This window comes from Pseudonaja textilis, chromosome 3 (genome assembly GCF_049901715.1).
Source record: "Pseudonaja textilis isolate UNSWEBS1 chromosome 3, rPseTex1.2, whole genome shotgun sequence".
NCBI lineage: Eukaryota > Metazoa > Chordata > Lepidosauria > Squamata > Elapidae > Pseudonaja > Pseudonaja textilis.
In genome coordinates, this window is record NC_141992.1 from 108,669,539 (window position 1) to 108,691,233 (window position 21,695).

Sequence of the window (21,695 nt, forward strand, 5' to 3'; positions counted from 1 at the left end):
GAAACCCATACTGGCTTCCAGTTATTACTTTACTCATTTCTAGATGTTGGCAGATCTGTTTTTTTTTAAATTATCTTTTCTAATATCTTCCTGGGTATTGATGTTAGGCTGACTGATCTGTAGTTTCCTGGGTCTTCCCACCCCACCCCACCCCACCCCACATCTTTTTCTTTTCTTTTTGAAGATGGGAACCACATCAGTTCTTTTCCAGTCTTCTGGTAATTCCCTGATGCTCCAGGATTTTTGAAAGATGACATCTGCCAACTCCTTTAAGAACTGAGATGACATCTTCCAGCTCCTTTAGAACTCTGGGATGTAATCTGTCAGGTCCCAGTGATTTGTATTCATCAAGATCAGACAAGTGTTCTCTTACCATTTTTTGCTTATTTTAACTTTTATTTCTAGTCTGTCTTTTACAGTTATGTTTTTGGTAGGTTGGATTATTGTTTCTTTTTGCATGAAGACCAATGCAAAGAATGAGTTACGCAGCTCTGCTTTCTCTCTGCTGCCTGTTACTTCTTTGCCATCTTCTCTCGTGATGTCTTGATTACAACTGCATCCTTAGCTAACAAAATTTCCATCCCAATTTTGGTAGAAAGTTGGGATTACTTGTAACTTTATGTTGTACCTGTCAATAAGTAGATACAAATAATTTAGTTTAAAACTTATTTATTATACTTCTTGTTACCTGGGTTGTTTTTAAGAAACTCCTCTGGCAATCCTACTTTTGAGCAGAGCGTTTGGGTTAGGGTTAGGGATGAGGAAGTTACCTCAGACAAGGCTGGAAATTCAAATGTGACTGTGTTTAAAATAGTGTTAGGGATTTTTTGAATTTTTTTAACTTTGTGCAACAGGTGAATCTTATCTTCTTTTGGTACCTTAAAGAAAATTGTTTTTTGTTTAAATCCTGGAGTTAACTAATGGCCTACTAATGGCATTCAACCGGCCTCAGCTTGGTCAGACTGTTGATGCCAATTTTTTTGTTTGGTTGGTTGGTTGATTGGTTGGTTTTCTTTTCTGTATTTAGGCAGACCCAGGTTGGATGAGGATTTCCTTATTAGCATAAACTGTCATCAAAAATAGTTCAAGACACATCTAAAACTAGTGTATTTTGAAATGAGAAGTAATAAATATCTCGTGCCTGCTTAACATGTTTTGAGTATGATACCAGAGACATCTTTATGTCCTTGTAATTGTTTTTCACCCAACTCATCCTTGTAAAACAGTGGTCCCCAACCTTTTTGGTTTTGTGGAAGATAATTTTTCCATGGACCATGGGAGGGGTATGAAACTTAGTCGCAATTTTGCTCGCCTGCCGCTCATTTCTAGCTGCATAGCCTAGTTTCAAACAAGCCATGGATTGGGGCCGGGCTTTGCACCCCTACTTTTTAACATTTTGTTTGTTTTACTATTTTCACTGTGTCTACATAGTACACTTTTCCAAATGTGATACATTACCAAGACTTTTGGAAGAAGATGACAGAACAGTTGCAGCTTGCTGAGAGCAATTTGCATTGTTTTTTGCAGATGAAGTCTGTCTTGATTTCAGCTGCAATGTTGAAGGGCACAAGAAAATAATCTCAGCAGCTTTTCTTGTTTCCTTACATTTGTTTCAAAGGACAAATAAATTGTGCAAAGAAATGAGGGCCTTCACCTATTGAAGAATAGTAGAGGTGGATTAATATATGTAATAGAAGAAGTAAGTTATGGCCTTCAAGAAAATTCCTGTCTTGCTAAAAATTGTCTCTTTCTTTGACCAGAAGAACCCAGAAGAGTGTTAGCTGTCTTGACCTGATATTAACAAAGAAAGCTTAGAATATGGTATTTAAAGTCATTAAATGTTTAGAGTTTTTTTAAAATAAAAAAGCTGATTAATATTTTGTCTATTATTTAAAATTTGTACAGTTAGTCACCATAGGAAAAAACAAAAATATTTACTCTAAATGAATATTTAAAATACAATGACTTTGGCGATAAAGGTGAAATCATCAAAAATAGCTATTGGGCAAAGATTCACTATTGCTATGCATGTATGTACTGTATGTATGGATGGATGCTGTATTTGATTTGGATATGTACATATATATCCCTGATACATCCACCACATCCACACATATTATACTCCTGGTATCATTGTCAGCCTGATTTAAAATGCAGATGTTTCATTACCTTCATGACTTTATTTTTACTTTATTTTAACTAAAAAAAAAATTAAACAGAAAAAAGCATCCGGTCTTCCCTGTATAACAAAATAGCATTATTACTCTATTGCAGCTGATCTCCTCTATCTTCAAATCATTTCCAAGCCTCTAATCATTTAACACCGAAAAATTAACAGGATACTTATTTCTGATCAGATCTATGCATTTCCTTTTTTTAAATGCCATTAGGTATCCTGAATAACACAACTCCTTTACTCCACCCCTAATTAGAAAACAATTAGTGAAAAAGATAATGGGAACATTGAAAAAGATGGTAGTGGTACACTGTGCAAATACTCAATTTAGAATAAGGGATATTTTTCTACACACACAACAGTTAAGTTCATACAATATACTAAACTAACTCGATGCACTTGCTTTGCTATGAAACTATGTGGTCGGGCTTAGTTTTGGGGGAGGAAAATAAGGGGGAAGAATTCTGCCTCTGCCTACCAGCGTCCATCAGTATTCATCTAGCTAGCATCCTGTCAGTGTGTGAAAGAGTTCAGGGCTGTTTGGAAACTGAAACAGTATTTGCTGTGTGAACAAGAAGGAGATAGCAAGGAGCCTCTGTGTGGCTTAGCTCAACTGTTCTGTACTGAAGCTGGTTGCTGCTGTGAAACTGAAACTGAAACTCCTCTCCTCTGCTTGTGTTTTGCATTTGGAACAGATTTCTTTTTAGGTGGAAATGGGAATTAGAATTCTTTAGCATCAGAGCGTGTTAATAATAATATACAAAATACTAATGCTTAGATGCCCATTTTGAAAAATCCTTTCTTAGTGAGCACCTAGAAGCCAAGAGGAACATATGTGCCAAATTTCAAGTTTGTAGGCTTTACGGTTCTGGAGATTTTGTGATGATGCATGAGTGGTATTTTGTTTTTATATATGTAGATTCTTAACCAACTACTAAATTATAAACAACTGCTGTGTTCACCCAAATGACTATACTCAAAAGTGACTTAATACGATGGCCTGATTCACACAAAATGGTGATGATAGTTGGTTCCTATTTTATGTTGCATGCAAATTATTTTATTGCATTTAATCAGGGGTGAGTTTCTACCAATTCTGTCCACCTCTGTAGAACCGGTAGCTCTGAAGAGCAGCAGACATAGAACCAGTTCCATGTCTGCTGATGTTTTTGCCCACCCGCCCAACTGGGTTCTTACCTGATCTTTATTTCCTGATTTTTCAACTTCAGCTGCTGAACAAGGCACAGCTGCAGTTTAAAAAGCAGGAAAAAAGGCTGTTTCAAAGACTGCTTCTCTGCATGCAGCCTGCTGCTGATGATTTACAGGCATGTGGCTCCCAGCGTGCAGGAAAGCTTGTAAATCCCGAACCAGTAGTTAACCCTGTCGTATCCCACCCCTGCATTTAATCAATTAATTTAGCAGGTTGTGCAAACCACCCCTGCACTTACACTACTGACAGGAAATCTGCAGAAAGAAATGGTTTGAAATAGTTCAGTTGATCTTTGAATTAGATTAGTTCATCTACTGAACTAGTCTAATCAGGGTCAATGGAAATGGAGTAAGCATTGCCTAGAGTTGGGCTTCATGAAGAAAATGTCAGTGCCAGGGGTTTGCAAATAATGTTCATAATATTTACTAGGACTACAGATTATTATTGGGCAAGCCATAACTTTTTGATATATGAACTTTGAAGCAAAAGTTACATCAGTAAAAGATTGTAGCTAATTTATAGGATCACCATGTTCATATAATATGCCCAGAAATTAACTCAGTTGTTACAATGTTCTAAGTTTCAAATTACTGAGTATCATTTTATTCTAATTCAGCACATTTTCAAAACCCAGCCTCCAAATTGGCAAAATAATATGATAAATATATAAATATTTAATGGTAACTCACCTGTTCATGTAATTGGTTATCTGCACCCTGCTCAGAGATGCCTTCACAACCAGAATTCTTGTGATACCCAGGAATATTTACATCTCCCACCGAAAAGACCGGAAAGAGAGGCCTGAGAAATCGGAACTCGCTACTTAAGGATCCACCAGTCAAACAAACATCATAACGGTAAGTTCTGGAAAGTGACCCATTCTGTGAATCAGCACAGTTCTCTTGGGTATCAACACTGGCATGTGGGAAGTGAGGAACAGCCGCAGTAAAATGGCTTTGGGGATCCTTCTTGAAGACTTTCACCACAATAAACACAACAATGCAGACCAGGAACACAAAGGAGACTGCAGCCAAGCAGATCACCAAATACTTGGTCAAGGTTTTGTCTTCTTCCGGTTCTTGCACGCTGACATCCACCCTCCTCAGGAAGGGATCCGAAAAGCCATCCACAAGAAGAACATTAAGCAACACCGTGCTGGTCTGTGGAGGAAGACCGTTGTCTCTGACCTGTATCACCAGCCTCTGCTTGTTAGCATCTCGCTCATTCAGGGCCCTCCTGGTTTTCACTTCCCCATTCTGTGCTCCTATGCTGAAAAGGGCTGGGTCCGTGGCCTTCAGCAATTCATAGGAAAGCCAAGAGTTTTGTCCAGAATCTGCATCCACTGCAACCACCTTGGTGACCAGATAGCCGGCCTCGGCTGACTTGGGAACCAGCTCGTTGCATGGGGATGTGTTGTTCTGGAGGGGATACAGGAAGAAGGGAGCATTGTCATTCTCATCTATAATGTGGATTCGGACAATCACTTCTGAGCTCAGGGAAGGAGAACCTCCATCAGATGCCCTCACAGTAACTCTGAAGCCTCTTATCTGCTCATAGTCTAGGGACCGGAGGGCATACATGTTTCCAGTTTCAGAGTTGATTGAGATGTAAGAGGTCACCAGGCCCTCACTCTTCCCGGGCAGAACTAAGTAACTCACTTTAGCATTCAGCTTTGTGTCCAGATCCAGAGCGTGGACTGAGCCGATGAGCAATCCTGGAATATTATTCTCCCGGATCTGCATGTCATATGAAGACTTTTCAAAAAGGGGAGAGTTGTCATTGACATCGGAGATCTGAACATTAATCAATCTTGTTGAAGTGAGCCTAGGAGATCCCCAGTCAATGGCTGTGATGGTGATGTTGTACTCAGAGACTGTCTCTCTGTCTAGGGGACTTTGGAGCACAAGCTGATAAAAGTTGTTTGTGGTGGCTTTGAGCACAAAAGGAAGATTCATCTCCACAGAGCAGATTGTTTTGCTGTTGTCTCCAGAGTCTTGGTCTCTCACACTGAAGAGGGCCACCACCTTCTCCAAAGGCGAATCCTCCTTTAAGATGTGGGTCAGAGATATGATGGACACCTCTGGGGCATTGTCATTGACATCTTCAACCTTTATTAGTATTTTGCAGTGCCCTGAAAGTCCTCCTCCATCTGTTGCTCTGATGCTCATGCTATAACTCCTTTCTTTTTCATAATCAATCTGTCCCCTAAGAGTAATTTCTCCAGACCGTTCATTTAAAATGAACAAATTGTTTATTCTTTCAGGCGTTCCATGGAATGAGTAGATGACTTGTGCATTTAAACCCAAATCAAGATCTGTAGCTTCCACTTTAGCCACTGAAGTGCCCATAGGAAGGTTTTCCTTTATTTTTACCTTATATTCAGATTGGGAAAATTGAGGAGGGTTATCATTTATGTCCAGAATATCAATGTTGATTTGAACAGTGCCTGTTTTCTGTGGTACCCCACCATCAACAGCCATTAGGGTGATATTGAGACGTGACACCTTTTCTCTATCTAGTGATCTGTTTAGAACAAGATCCACGCTGTAAATTCCATCTTTGTTCCTTTGCACATGAAGCCAAAAATAGTCATTGGTGCTGAGTGTATAGTTTTGGATGCTGTTTTCTCCTAAGTCCTCATCATCTGCAGATTCCAAGGGAAGTACCATATTTGTAGCAACATTCTCAGGAATTTCTATCCCAAATTCATTTTTCGAGAATTTGGGAGCATTGTCATTTATGTCTTCTATTACTATTTCAATATTGTATGATTCCAACGGGTTGTCAAGCACAATTTGAGATGTAAGTATGCAAACATCTGTCTGGCTACACAGAACGTCCCGGTCTACTTTATCATTTATCAATATATCCCCAGTATGAATATCAAGGGAGAAATACTGTTTAGTGCTTTCAGAAATGAGATGGGCTCTGCGATCAATGAATTCCTGTACTTCCAGTTTCAAATCCTTCAGCACATTAGCCACTTTAGAACCATTTTTGGTTTCTTCAGGTGTAGAATAGTAGATTGAAATACATAATGCTCCAGGAAGACATAGCAACCAAAAAAGATACATACCTTGTTTACTCCTAATGCATTGTTCCATGATTCAGGACACTCCTTAATTCTTGAACAGAATATAAATCTCCTTACTTTCATCCAGTTATTGTCTCTCACAAAGAGCTCATTTCCTGCTGCTTCACCTCACAGCTTTCATCTTTACATTGGTTAAAATCTTCTTGTTTTCTTGCAGAACCCTAGTCATAGCTTTTTGTTCATTTCAGCTCACACAGAATTTCCGGAATCTCCAGTCATATGTTTGCCTATTCTGCCACCATGTGGCTGTCTGAAGAATCCTCCTGTAGGACTGATTATTATTTCATGAGTCTGTTCTAAATTAAAAGCAGTAAATCATAGTTTTGAAGGCTCTCTACCTATTCAAAATATGAAGATTCCACAGGAAATAATGGCTCTTAAGGTTGGTGAGTTACCTCATCCCCAAACAATAATATTATTGTTCAACAGCACATTGAGAGAGAGGGATACAACTCTATAATTGCAATTATAATTTTCCCTGAGGGTACCCAGAAATAAATTGTTTAGATTATATTGGAACAGAACAATAAGAAGAAAGGATCTACGTTAATCATCTCCATTTAGATTTAACTAATTTCAGTCATAGAATAATATGAATAAAGTCCACATGATATGTAACCGTAGGCAATCCTTATTTTGAAATTATTAGTGTTTTAATTTTAAAAAATATGAATGTGATCAAAATAGTATTAGTTCTAGCCTAACACAGGAGGAGAAGATAGGAGAGGTTCTTTCTGAAGTAAGAGCTACTGTATTCAAAGCCCCTATGCTCCCTGTCTGTTGCTACTTTTCTTTCAATACTTTGAAAACTCAAAGAATCACATGAAATATTATTGTGACTTCCTCAAAATGAACAGGATTGAAGATTACAAAAGTGAAATACAGAGAAACAGTGAGAAAGAAAAACAAAAGAAAAAGAAAGAAATGTATACCAGACAAAGCAATCTTCTCACAGATAAATCTTTTCTAGAATTAATCACAAGAAAAACAGTTCTACAATTGACAACAAATATTCAAATAATAAAATATTATAAATTAAAATGTAAAACTGTTTGAAATGTTTTCATACTATTCCAACTTTGGACATCAGTTTATCTTCCTTAATATGAGTTTTGGTTTTATGGGAATCTATTGAATTTCTTGTATGCATTTGGCTGCAAAGAGAATCCATTAAAGAAAGAAGAAGGGGAAAAAACCCAGGAAACAGAGGCCTGAAGAATTGGAACTTACTAGTCAAAAATCAACCAGTGAAACCTACCTCGTAATTGTATCAGAACAAGGATCACCACCATTTTCTTGCAAATTGTGTTCCAAAATTAGATTAGATACAGAACTAATGCTGCCCATGAATTTCTGCCATTTCTGATATTAGATTACAATAAACAGAAAGCCAAAAAATGGATGAGATGGCAACCAAGCATATAATACAGTGTTAGAATATCCTCCTGTGGGACTTCACCTTTAGGATTATCCATAATCTTCATATAAGGATCAGAGAAGCCATCCAATAGAAGAATTCTCAAACTTGCAGAGGCAAGCTGTGGAGGATGCCCATTATCCCTAACTGTCACAATAAGAGTAAGTTTGAAACGGTCTCAAATGTTCACTGGCCTCATGGTTTTCACCTCTCCATTCTGAGTCCCAACAGCGAAGAGACTTGGATCTGTGGCCTTCAGCAGTTGATAGGAAAGCCAAGAATTCTGCCCTGAATCTCTGTCCACTGCCACCACTTTGGTGACTAGGTAGCCTGTCTCTGCTCCCCGGGGAACCAGATCATTTGATGGAGAAGTGCTGTTCTGAAGGGGGCAGAGGATGAAGGGGACATTGTCATTTTCATCTGTGATAAGAACTCGGACCATTGTTTCTGAGCTCAGTGGAGGGGAGCCTTTGTCTACAGCCCTCACCATCACCTGTAAATCCTGTATATCCTCGTAATCCACAGATCAAATGGCATACAAGTTCCCAGTTTCAGAGGTGATGGAGATGTAAGATGATGCAGGCTCTTCTCTGATCTTTCCAAACAAAGCATTCTGTTCTGCATCCAAATCAATTGCATGAATTAATCCAATGAGCAAACCTGGAATGTTATTTTCTCTCAAGTGGAAATCATACAAAATCTTTCAAATTCTGGACATTTGAAATATCAATAGTAATAATTCTCATTGAAGTGAGACTGGGAGAGCTTTGGTCAGTCGTTATGATTGTGATGTTATATTGTGACATTTGTTCTCTGCCCAATGGCTGTTGAGTCACAAGCTGGTAATTATTGTTCTTTGTGGATTTTAGGATAAAGAGCAGGTTTGAATATGTACCCACTCCCACTCATGAAGGACGTGCTGACCCACCTCTCTAAAATAAAAATCTTTTCTAAGCTAGATTTATGAGAGGCATACTATCACATCAGAATTAGGAAAGGGGATGAGTAGAAGACTGCTTAAAACACCCCACTGGGATGCTACCAATTTAAGATACTCCCTTTTGGATTACAAGGAGCCCCTGCTGTAATTATGCAGCTAATTAATGATGTACCCCATGAACATTTATACAAAGGGTCCTAGTTTATCTTGGTGACATTTTAATTTACACTGAAACAAAAGTAGAGCACATAAGACTAGTCTGAGCAGTTCTCACGAAACTCCAAGCTGCCAAACTCTATGAAAAACTCTCTAAATGTGAGTTCCACCAAGAAAAAAATTGACTACCTGGGATATAGAATATCTCACAAGGTAATAGAGATGGACTCACAAAAAGTAAAAGCCATCATCGATTGGGAGCCACCCCAAACCTGCAAACAATACAAAGTTTCCTGGGTTTTGCAAACTTTTACCATTAGTTCATTGTGGCTTTTGCAAATATCGCCTGCCCCATTAAAAACTTGTTAAAAACAAAAGGGGGGGACTGAAACCAAGGCAAACCCTTAATGTCAAGCAGCATTCAAAACACTCAAACAATTATTCACAGCCAAGCCTATCCTAAAACACCCAGACCCAGAGCAACCATTCATCATCCAAGCAGACGCCAGCAACATGGCAGTGGGAGCAGTCCTACTCCAAAATAATGAACATGGACAATTGCAACCATGTGCATACACTTCCAAGAAACTGACAGAAACCAAGCAAAGATGGGCCATATGGGAGAAAGAGGCATATGCCATGAGATGGGCCCTCCTCACATGGAGACATATCCTAGAAGGGAACAAAATCCCCTTTGAAGTCTGGACTGATCATAAAATTTTAGAAGCCTGAAATCTCCACAGAAGCTCTCCCCCAAACAAGTATGTTGGGCGCAATACTTTAAACACTTTAATTTCACTCTCAAGTATCTCTTAGTAGGGAAAAACTTCTTGGCCAATACCCTTTCAGGGAAACCCCAGTACAACACCAAAAAGACTGAAATTGTTAAACCCATACTCCAACACCCCAGCTAGCTACCAAAATGATCACCTGAGCACAAGCAAAAAAAAAGAACCACTTGTTGACAATGCAACGGCTTCCAAATTTAAGGAGGCACTATTTAAGGATGATTGGCTCCAAGCCCACAAAAATATTTGCTTACTAAAAGACGGTCTAGCCTGGGTTGAGAACAAACTTTACGTCCCTGCCAGCCAGAGACTGGACCTCATGAAACAATGCCATGATTCCAAAATAGCTGGATTTGTAAAAACTCTGTACATCAAAAGACAATTCTGGGGGCCATCCTTAAAAAAAGACATTGAGAGCTATGTTGCTAACTGCCCCACCTGCACAGCTGCAAAAAGATGACAAGGAAAATCCCCAGGACTTCTACAAACTGTAGCAGAACCTTCAGCACCCTGGAGAGACATTTCTATGGATTTTGTAGTGGAGCTGCCTGAAAGTGCAGGAAACAGGCGTTTGGATTATAATAGACTTCTTTTCAAAACAGGTCCATTTTATACCCTGCCAAAAGATCCCAACAGACAAAGCATTAGCAAAAATGTTTTTAGTACACGTTTATCGCCTCCATGGAGTTCCCCAATAGATTATCTCAGACAGGGGGGTTCAATTCACCTGCAAATTTTGGTGGGCTTTAAAAAACCTATTGGGCTTTGCTCAGGGGTTGAACTCTTTGCAACACTCCCAGATGAATTGGGGGGGGGGGTGGAGAGAGCCAATGGAATATTAGAACAATATTTAAGATGTTAATTACCAACAGGAAAATTGGACTGACCTTTTGCTGAGGTAGCTTATAATAACTCTGTACACAGTAGCACTGGTTTCACCCCATTCTAGGTAACTACAAGACAAGAATTCAACCCCATGCCAGAGCTACCCACCAAGCAACCTGACATTCCTCCCTTAAGGAGTGGATAAACAATTTACAAACCACTTGGCCAGTGGTCAGACTAGCCCTACAAGAGGCTAGAGCATCTTTTAAAGCTTAAGCTAACAAAAAACACTGTGAACCCAAATCGTTCAAAATTGGGAACTGCGTATATTTATCTACAAAGTTCCTACAATCATTACAACCTTCTAAGAAACTGGGACCAAAATTCATTGGCCCATTTCCCATCACCAGAATTATTCACCCTGTCACTGCAGAACTCCTACTTCCTAAGACACTTATTTCACTGCAGCCTACTCAAACCAGAATAACTTCAAAGATCAGAACCCCTCTTCACACAGCTCCAACCACCATTATGATGGAAGGGGAACAACATTTTCAAATTAAAGATATCCTGGACTCACACGCTCACCATGGCTCCACACAATATTTAGTAGCATGGAAACACCTACCCTCCTCCCCAAATGAATGGGTAGCCAAAAACATGTAAAAGCCTCCAAACCGTTAAGGAAATTCCACCGGAAATACCCTCACAAACCATCCTAATTCTTAATGTATTATATGTTTTATGTCTTCCAGGTGAATTTTCCATTTTTGTGAGGAAGTCAATATGTCAGATCTGTGTACCTGCCATTCTTCAGTGAAAGAAGGGCATTTGATACATTTAGTTCTTTTTCCTCTCTATGTATCCTAGGTGTCCTATTTCTTGCCTTGTCTTTTGCATAACCTTTTACCTGATTTATAACCATTGCCTAGTGCCCCAGATGTCCAGAAAATTCTCACCTCTTGGGGGAATGCAAGGGGAGAAGGGCGACCATGTGGATTACAAGCGCTGGAAGATAGCCCTGAGAAAATTTTCTTATCTGCTTTCTCAGAGGCGTGGTACAATAACATCTTCACACCTGTGGATTGGGGGAATCCACATCAGACTGTTGGGAAGGGTTTCTAATCTCCTTTATCCTAGTTGTATGCCCTGAGGGACCTCAGAGCCTGCTTTGAATTCTGATTTGCTTTCACCCCCTTTTCAATTAAAGGTTCCTTTTGAAATACAAAGTTTATCAAGAGTCTATACTTGTTCTGAAGGCTGGTCCTTACAGTTGGTTTCTGTCCTTGATTAGTTTTCATCCATTGCCTCTGGTCCTGTTTTCTGGTGCTTTGGAGAATAGGGTCACCCTCTCTTGTTTGTGGCAGCCCTTAGAAATTGGAACATTTCTATCATGTCACCCCAATCCCTACTCTTTCATTAAACTTGACATACTCAATTCCTGCATCCATTCTTCATATGTTTTCTCCTCCAATCCCCTAATCATCTTCTGTTGTTCTTCTTTGCACTTCTTATAGAATCTAAACACCTTTTTTATATCATGGCGAACAAAACATAATGCAATATTCCAAGTATGGTCTTACCAAAGCATTATAAAATGGTATTAACACTTCACTTGATGTTGATTCCAGCTTATTCTATTCTATTCTATTCTATTCTATTCTATTCTATTCTATTCTATTCTATCGCTCTGTTAATGCAGCCTAGAATTGCACTGGCTTTTCTGGTGGCTCTAGCACACTGCTAGCTAATATTTAAGTGATTGTCCACTAAGAGTCCCTCTTGCAGTTACTACTATTGAGCCAGATATTACTATTCTATATCTGTGCCCTGAATATGGGAAGTCTTCAGTTGTGTGACACCATTTGAATGATGGCACTAACAAGGATTAGTGAGTTTATGTAAATCTGTTTTTCTACCACATGCTAAAAGCAAATGGAAGATTTTGTTTAAAGCTGGAGATTATGGCAAAATGAAATGATGGGGGACTCCAGTTTACTCACTGGACTTTCATTTTGCTTGGCAAAAACTTTTGTGAGTTTTTTGGGCCAGTATGTGCAGATTGGACTCATTCAACTCTTTGTACAAGATGTATAACAATCTTCATGTGATCAGCACCTAAAATCACTTGAATCATGATCAATATACCCATATTGCCCACATGTTTAAAAATACCTCTGTGTTTTCCAGTAAAATATTGTAACATAGTAACAATTGCTAATATGGTAACAGCATTTGCAAGGAATCTAGCTTTAATTGGAACACCTGTCTTCCCAATTTCATATCCCACAATATACTGACATTTATATATCTTTTTTCTATTTTAACCAGAAACTAATGTGAAATAGAATATACATCCTGACCATCAATGCATAAGTGAGGAAGAGATCATAGGAGGAGTTTTTTCTGAAGTGAAAGGATTTTTTATTCAAAGCCTTTAACTTTCCTTTCAGCTGCAGTTCTTTCCAGTCTTTCTGAGACTCAAAGAATCACATGAAAATTCTCTATCTTAATAGGAAAGACGATTTTGACTTCTTCAAATGATCAACAGAAATGAATGTTACAAAAGATGATTACAGAAAAACAGTGAGAAAAAGCCAAAGGAAAGTTAAAGAAAACAAAGCAAAACAAAAGGATTTATTCAGAAATAAATGCAGAACAATGCAGTCATGGACACAACTTTTTAGAATTAACCATAGAAAATCTGCTCCCCATGACATCTTTAAATAATCAAATATTAGAAATTTAAGATAAAAAACTGTTGGAAAGGTTTAACATTATTCTTACCTGAGAGATCAGTTCATTTTCCTTGACATGAGTTTTAGTATCCTGAGAGACTGTTGAATTCCTTGGATCCATTGAAAAAATGGGGAACGCTGGCTTGAGGAATCTGAACTCACTATTTAAAGACCCACCAGCTAAACATATTTCATAATTATAGGCCTGACAATATGTGTCAGAAGCACAATCTCCACAATTTTCTTGCACATTTTGTTCCACAGGGAAATTTGATGCAGAATGAGAACTTCCTATGAACTTCCTTCGCTTCTGAAACTTGGTTGCAATAAACACCATGACAGAAAGCAGAAAAATGGATGAGATGGCAACTAAGCAGATAATCAAATACATTGTTAGAGTAGGATCTACCTCTTGTGGGACTTCACCCTTAGGTTTAGCCATAATCTTCATATAAGGATCAGAGAAGCCATCCACTAGAAGAATTTTTAGGGTTGCAGAGACAGACTGAGGAGGATGCCCATTATCCCTAACTGCCACAATAAGAGTGTGCTTGAAACTGTCTCGGATATTCATTGGCCTCATGGTTTTCACCTCTCCATTCTGAGTCCCAACAGCAAAGAGACTTGGATCTGTGGCCTTCAGCAGTTGATAGGAAAGCCAAGAATTCTGCCCTGAATCTCTGTCCACTGCCACCACTTTGGTGACTAGGTAGCCTGTCTCTGCTCCCCGGGGAACCAGATCATTTGATGGAGAAGTGCTGTTCTGAAGGGGGCAGAGGATGAAGGGGACATTGTCATTTTCATCCATGATAAGAACTCGGACCATTATTTCTGAGCTCAGTGGAGGGGAGCCCTTGTCTACAGCCCTCACCATCACCTGGAAATCCTGTATATCCTCATAATCCACAGTTCGAATGGCATACAAGTTCCCAGTTTCAGAGTTAATGGAGATATAAGATGATGCAGGCTCTTCCCTGATCTTTCCAAACAAAAGAGAGTAGGTTACTTTGGCATTCTCTTCTGTGTCCACATCTGCAGCATGGACTGATCCAATGAGCAAACCTGGAATGTTATTTTCTCTCAAGTGGAAATCATAGAAAGATCTTTCAAATTCTGGAGGGTTGTCATTGACATCTGAAATATCAATAGTAATAATTTTCATTGAAGTGAGACTGGGAGAGCCTTGGTCAGTGGTTATGATGGTGATGTTATATTGTGACATTTTTTCTCTGTCCAATGGCTGTTGAGTCACAAGCTGGTAATTATTGTTCTTTGTGGATTTTAGGCTAAAGGGCAAGTTTGAATCAATGTTGCAGATAGTTCTGCTGTTGTACCCAGAGTCTTGATCTCTGACACCAAAGAGGGCCACCACTATTCCTGGGGGAGAATCTTCTGGTATGGGATTAATGACAGACGATAGGTTTATTTCTGGGGCGTTGTCATTCTCATCTTCAATGTCCACCTGGACTTTGCAGTAAGCAGACAATCCCCCTCCATCTGTGGCTTTGATATTCAGTTCATATTTGCTATTTTCTTCATAATCAATTTTCCCTACAAGAGTAATTTCTCCAGTATGATTGTTTAAATTGAATGATCTGAGCACATTTCCTGGTACTTGGCTAAAAGTATAAGTAATGTGAGCATAGGCATCTTTATCACCATCACTGGCTGCAATTTTAGTGACCAATAAACCTGGAGGGCTGTTTTCCACAAGCTGCACCTTGTACACAGATTGTTCAAAGTGAGGGACATTATCATTTGCATCTAAAATATCAATTATTATTTGCACTACACCAGTTCTCCTTGGAAACCCTCCATCCACTGCTTGTAAAATTAGGGTAATCTGAGGAATCGTCTCACGGTCTAATGCTTTCTCTAAAATCAGTTCTGCATATTTGCTACCATCAGTGTGAGTTTGCACTTCTAGTTTAAAGTGTTCATTAGGAGAAAGTGTATAATTCTGAACATTATTTTCTCCTTTGTCTAAATCTTCAGCCCTTTCCAAAGGGAATCTGGTCTTTGTTGGAATGTGTTCAGATATTTCAAAAAGGAACTCCGTTTTAGAGAATTTGGGAACATTATCATTCACATCTTCTACTTCAACTTCAATTCCATGTAGCACTAATGGATTTTCTAGCACAATTTCAGAGAATAGAATACAGGGCTCATTCTGACCACACAGAACCTCTCTGTCAATTGTATCCTTTAATATTAGGTTCCCAGAATGAAGATCCAGCAGGAAATACTCTTTAGAGCCCTTTGGAACAAGCTTGGCTTTCCTAGCAGATAATTCTTTTACATCTATTTTTAAGTCTTTCAGCACATTAGCTACTAGAAATCCAGTTTTCTTTTCTTCAGGCACTGAATAGCGCAAAGACTCACACATTTCTAGACAAAGAATATTCAGACAGAGAAAAAAAGCCAGAACTTGCCTTTTAATGCAACCTCTTTCCATTGATACAGGTTCACTTGAATGCAGAATGAAAACACAGGAATCACTGTCCACAGTTATTCCTCCCAAGAAATCTTTATTTTGTCCTATCTCTGTATCTTGAACTGGGTGTGTTTCCCCCCAGATTTCTTAAGTCTGCTTTTCATGAACTCTGTTGTCTTTGTCTTTGAGGTCCAAATAATGCCTTATTTTTGCAGGCCACCAGAAGAGCAATTGGCTTTTGGATATTGTTCTCTGTTATACAATAGCACCACCTTGTGCTCCATTTGTGATATGATATGATCCTATACTTACAAATAGTTAAGAAAGGGTTGGTATTGTTTACCCTGACTGGAAATCACTCTCTGAGCTTTGAGAGAGGACATTGGACAGGGGAGGGATGACTGGAAGATTCTGAACACAAAATAGAAGGTTCCTTTCATATTGGAAACAGTAGCAGAAATCTTTTAGTGAATAGTGAGTTGCAGCAAGATTTTCTTCAAACTGGATAGGGAGGAATGGATGTAGTCGGCCAGGGTTGGTATTCGCTTTACTTTTACATATATTGTTAGTTTTGTTTAAGCAGTTTTGTGGTACAGATAGCAACCAGAGCTGAGCCCAAATTTTTTGTTGCTAAGCAAGACAATTGTTAAGTGAATTTTACCCCATTTTACGATCTTTCTTGCCATGGTTGTTAAGTGAATCACTGCAGTTGTTAAGTTAGTAACACGGTTGTTAGGTGAATCTGGCTTCCCCATTTGCTTTTCTTGTCAGAAGTTTGTAAAAGTTGATCACATGACCCTGGACACTGCAATGCCATAAATATGAGTCAGTTGCCAAGCATCTGAATTTTGATCATGTGACCCTGGGGATTCTGCAACTGTCTTAAGTCACTTTTTCAGTGCCATTGAAATTTTGAATGGTCACTAAATGAACTGTAAATCAGGGACTACCTGTAATTGAAATTTATATTGCACAACTATTCTTCATAATACATGTTATAGGAATCCCAGAATTGTAGGTATTTAGATTCAATATTTATTTTTAATAAAGAGAGGCTTGGTGGCATAAATCAACAGGCCTGGAAAGCATATTGTGTGGTGGTGCAGTGGTTAGAATGCAGTACTGCAGGCTACTTCTGCTGATTGCCAGCTGCCAGAAGTTTGGCAGTTGGAATCTCACCAGCTCAAGGTTGAGTCAGCCTTCTACCCTTCTGAGGTTAGTAAAATAAGGACCCAGATTGTTGGAAACAATATGCTGACTCTGTAAAATGCTTAGAGAGGTCTGTAAAGCACTGTGAAGTGGCATAGATATGCCTTCCTATGCAAGTTGATAACTTGTATTTCCCCTTATAGAGTGAATCTGGAATCCATATAATTTATTTTTCCATTTAGGTAAAATCCAAGATGAACTGAAGTAATACAAATAAAGTGGCTTAAATATCATTCAAATAAAAGTCAGTAAAAATCATCTTGATACTTAGTTTCTCAGGTTCTGGTCTCAGTTTTGTTAGGTAACGGTGCTTATATCACAGAACTTTAGAGTGTGTTTACCTTCCCATCTTGTATACAGCCAGATGGTTTTCTTCTGTCATGTAGGCACAGTCTTTAATTCTTCTATCATCAAAAGCCGTTGTGCACCTTTTCCTGCCTTTACCAGTGTGGTTTTGTAGTGACTGAGTCTCCTTATACCTCTTCAAAAACTTAGAAATGCCACCTTTGGTTAAGTTTCTACCAATTTTTCTTCTGATTTCTTTATAACTGTAGCCTTCTTCATGTAATAATACTATTTTACATCACCTTCTGGGCAACCAGTCAACTCTTTGCACCATTACTTTAATTTTATTACATTTTACAAGCTTACTAAATGAAAGAACCCAAAAAAACCAAACCAACTTGATAGCGATCACATAACACACTGACAAATGTCCTCCTCTCCGCTTCAATACATGACATCAATAACTGAATCCTACTGTGATCTGATTGGCTCATTGCCAAAACAAGATGACACCTGATTGGCTCTCTAAACACTCATGCTCATTGGCTACAATCAGATGAAGGAAAGCTACCTGATATCAACCTAAGCAAGTTGTGCTTCTTTTTTCTGGTTATTTGGCTATAACCTTTCATAGAATAGGGATAATTGAACAAACTTTGTTGCATTACATTCTTGATTAAACTGTCTTTCCATTGATATAAAATTTTATGGTACTACTCCAAAAAAAATGGTATTAGCCATCAAACCTCAAAAATACATTTTTTCCAAAAGATTTCCACAAGATTCATCCAAGTCATCTTTGACATCCAAGTTCTCTCTGAGTTTCTTAAAATTAGCTCTTTTAAAATCTAAGATTCTGGTATTGTGTTCTATTGCTTGTGTTTGCATTATGTTGACATGGTCACTCTTACCCAAGGTTCCTGCATTTTCAACTCCCTCTATCACTTCTACTCTGTTTGTGAGAATTAAGCCCAGTATGATTGTCCATCTAGTTTCCTCCTATACCTTTTGGACAACAAAGTTGTCAGCTAGGTTGGTAAGGAATCTATTCAATTTCTTCTAGTTGATGTCAGGGTAATAGAAGTCCTCCATTACAATGGTAGTGTGTTTCCTACATAAATTTGTTAATTGGTTAACCAAAAGTACATCTACTTTTCCTGCTTGGTTGGGTGGCTTTTAGTACCTACTACCATGTTGTTCCTTTTTTATTTTATATTGGCCCATATGCATTCTAGGAGGTTTTTATCTTTGGTTTAATACTTTTCTGTAGCAATATAGTGGTCTTTTACGTATAATGCAACTTCACTTCCTCTTTTATGGGGTCTGGTTTTTTTTAAACAGTTTGTATCCTTCTATTAGTATGTTCCAGTCATGGGTTTCATCCCACCAAGTTTCGGTAATTCCAACTATATCATCTCTATTTTCATACGTTAATAATTCAAGTTCACCCTGTTTTTGTGAGGTATAACCAATCCTTTGCCAAAAGCCCATTTTTGGGGTAGTGCAGACCATGGTCCTGGAATCCAAAGTTCTTTTGGCAACACCAACCCTTCAGCCATTGCAACAGGGAGGTTTTGGGATATTTTTCTACCTGTTACAGAAGCACTTGATGATGCTACTTTTTAAAGGGACATTTGATGATTATTCTTTTCTAGGTGTCTGCATGTTTTCTTCCAGGGAGAGTCTATGAAATCAATTGCTCAGCACCAGTGGAGATGTTTCAGAGTGGGTTGGGTTGGACAGGGATATTGTACTATGTTTGTGTTTTTGTCTATGAGTGACATGTTTCCATCTGTCTTCTTCTAAGGGGTCAACTTTATTAGAAGTTGTTTGATCATTATTATGTTTAATTTGGGCATATTCTTCTTGCAAGGTTTGAGGTTTCTCATTTGTAGGTTGAGTTTCAGAGTGATTAGTTTCCTCTAGACCCTTTATTTTTTCTTCTAGTAACTCAATTAGTTTACATTTGGTACATATATAGTTTGGGTCTTCTATGGGCATGTGTATACATGGAACATGATTTGTAGATCACAATAGCATCAGTTTCTTTTTCCATGAGTACATTAAAAAAAATTGTGAAAATATAGGTTTTATCACAGATTTTTTTGTATTATTATTGTTCATTGTGCAATTTCCATTATTATATATAAAATTTCCATACCACAAGAGCAGTCTACTGTCAGGTTACAATCTCTTTTAAATACAAATAACACATATTAATTATAACCATTATTCACTCAATCTATTCACCATAATCTTCACTTATCCTTGTTAAACAGTTTCTATTATTTAATTAAAAATGGTTAGGTTTTATCATATAGTTAATTAATATCAGACCTTATTAATATCACATTTATCACAGCCTCCAAATCTAATAGTCATATTTCCTTATACTATTTATTCAACATTCATTATTTAGTTATATATTTACTTTATTTTTATTTACATATCCTCCTTGATTTAATTTTCTATCTTCTGCTTCTATTTCAAATGGCTACGAGGTGAACTGTGTCCCATTGTCGGAGATAAGGACATCTGGGAACCCATGGGTGGAGAACAGTCATCAGAGGGTTCTTATGGTGGCCTCTGATGTGGTGGACTTCATTAGTATTACTTCCAACCACTTAGAGTACGTGTCAACGATTATGAGGAAGGTTTGCCCTTGGCAAAGCCCAGCAAAGTTGACGTGTACCCGGGCCCATGGAACTGTGGGTATCTCCCATTTTCTGGGCCTCGCTGCCAGGGGGGCTGGTCTGGTTTCTTGACATGGGGTGCATGTGGTGACCCAGATTTCTATCTCTTTGTCCAGCCCTGGCCACCACACATAGCTTCTGGCCAGGGCTTTCATTCGGACTATCCCCAGGTGTCCATTGTGTAGCAGTGTCAGTATTCTATTCCTTAGTGGGGGGGTGACTACTTTGTCCCCCCAGAGTAAGCAGCCCTTAAGCACTGAAAGCTCAGCTTGTCTGTTCTTATATGGTTTGAATTCGTCCCCTTCTATTGCTTCTGGCCATCTCCTCCACACCCGGTTTGAAATCTGTGCCATTGTTTTGTCATGGGCTGTGAGTCTTGTGATCTCTGTAGACGTCATCAGTCCAGGCTGTAGCTTCTCTATCAATAGTACTGTGGTGGATGGCACCGGGTCTTTGGCTAGGTCTGGAAGAAAGATGACAGCAGCTCAGGGCATCGGCATGGGAGATATCTTTTCCTGGCCAGTGAATTAGGCAGTAGCTGTATGCGGCCAGGAACACAGTCCATCTTAGCATCCTGTGCGATAGGATGTTTGGTGTGGGTCTACCTCTGGCAAGGATGCCCAGCAACAGTTTGTGATTGGTGATCAAGTCAAATTGTCTTCCATAAAGATATTCATGGAAGCGCTTAACTCTTGCAACTGCGGCAAGTGCTTCCTTGTCAATTTGGCTATAGTTCCTTTGAGTTTTAGACAGTTTGCGCTTCAGCGGTTGCCTCATCAATGGTCAGTTGCTGATAGGCCTGGGCCACATCTAATTTGGTGAATATAGTCCCTCGTTCCAGGGAGTGCAGAGGGTGCTGCTCTACTGGCATGGGGTAGGTGCTTTGCTGGAGGGCCTTATTCAATGTTGTCTTGTAGTCAGCACAAAACCTAACTGACCCATCTGATTTAACTGGGATGACGATTGGAGTCTCCCATTTGGCATGGTCAACCGGCTTGAGGACCCCTTGGGCAATTAGATTATCTAATTGTTCCTCAACTTTGAGCCAGAGAGCAAACGGGACTCGCCATGGCTTGAGTCGGACAGGGGCTACGTTGGGGTCTAGGTTAAATGATATAGGGATCCCTGTGTACTTGCCCAGTATGTCATCAAAGATGTTGCTGAATTCCCGCTCCAGCTCTGCAAGGTCTTCTGCCAGGGGTGGGGGTGGGGGGGTGGCCTCTGCTGCATGAATGCCGGTGATGTGGATTTGGAGAGGCTGGAACCATTCTCTTCCCAGTAGGCTTGGCAGGTTCTGGTCTACAATTGTGAGTGGTAGGTTTCCCTTGAAGCAGCCATATTCTATGTGGGCTATATTCCTGCCCAGGATGGGTATGGGGCAGCCCTGGTAGTCTTTTAATATGATCGTCTGTGGTTCCAGTTGGTTGTGCCGCAGTTTGGACTGTAGTCTTTTAAGGGTGTCCCACAAGATTATTGATATATAGGACCCGGAGTCTACTTCCATCCTGCAGGGCTTGCCTTTGATGGACACCGTGGCCATTATTTTGTTGGCCTCGTAGGCATCAGTCTGCCTCACCTGGGTCTGAGCGTAACCAACAAAGGTGAAGTGCACTTCCTCCTCCCTGGCGTCATTTCTCTTTTTGAATTTCCCACCAGGGGGTCTTTCGCCCCCTCCTTGGTGGCCATTGTGCCTTACTGGGGAAGATGCTTGCCTGTTTTGCTTGTTGGTC

At 39.3% G+C, this 21,695-nt stretch overlaps 2 protein-coding genes across 2 annotated transcripts; both read right to left on the bottom strand.

Moving 5' to 3' along the window:
- Positions 1-4,060: 4,060 nt before the first annotated feature.
- Positions 4,061-6,460, bottom strand: LOC148126279 (protocadherin beta-16-like). The gene has a single exon (XM_087930386.1). It carries the CDS (start codon positions 6,458-6,460, stop codon positions 4,061-4,063), a length of 2,400 nt encoding a protein of 799 aa, XP_087786512.1.
- Positions 6,461-8,075: 1,615 nt separating this feature from the next.
- Positions 8,076-15,730, bottom strand: LOC113436461 (protocadherin beta-16-like). The gene is made up of 2 exons (XM_087930387.1): positions 13,394-15,730; positions 8,076-8,399 (listed from the first exon to the last, which is right to left on the bottom strand). The coding sequence occupies exons 1-2, from the start codon at positions 15,728-15,730 to the stop codon at positions 8,076-8,078; spliced, it is 2,661 nt and encodes an 886-aa protein (XP_087786513.1).
- Between the last annotated feature and the right edge of the window lie 5,965 nt (positions 15,731-21,695).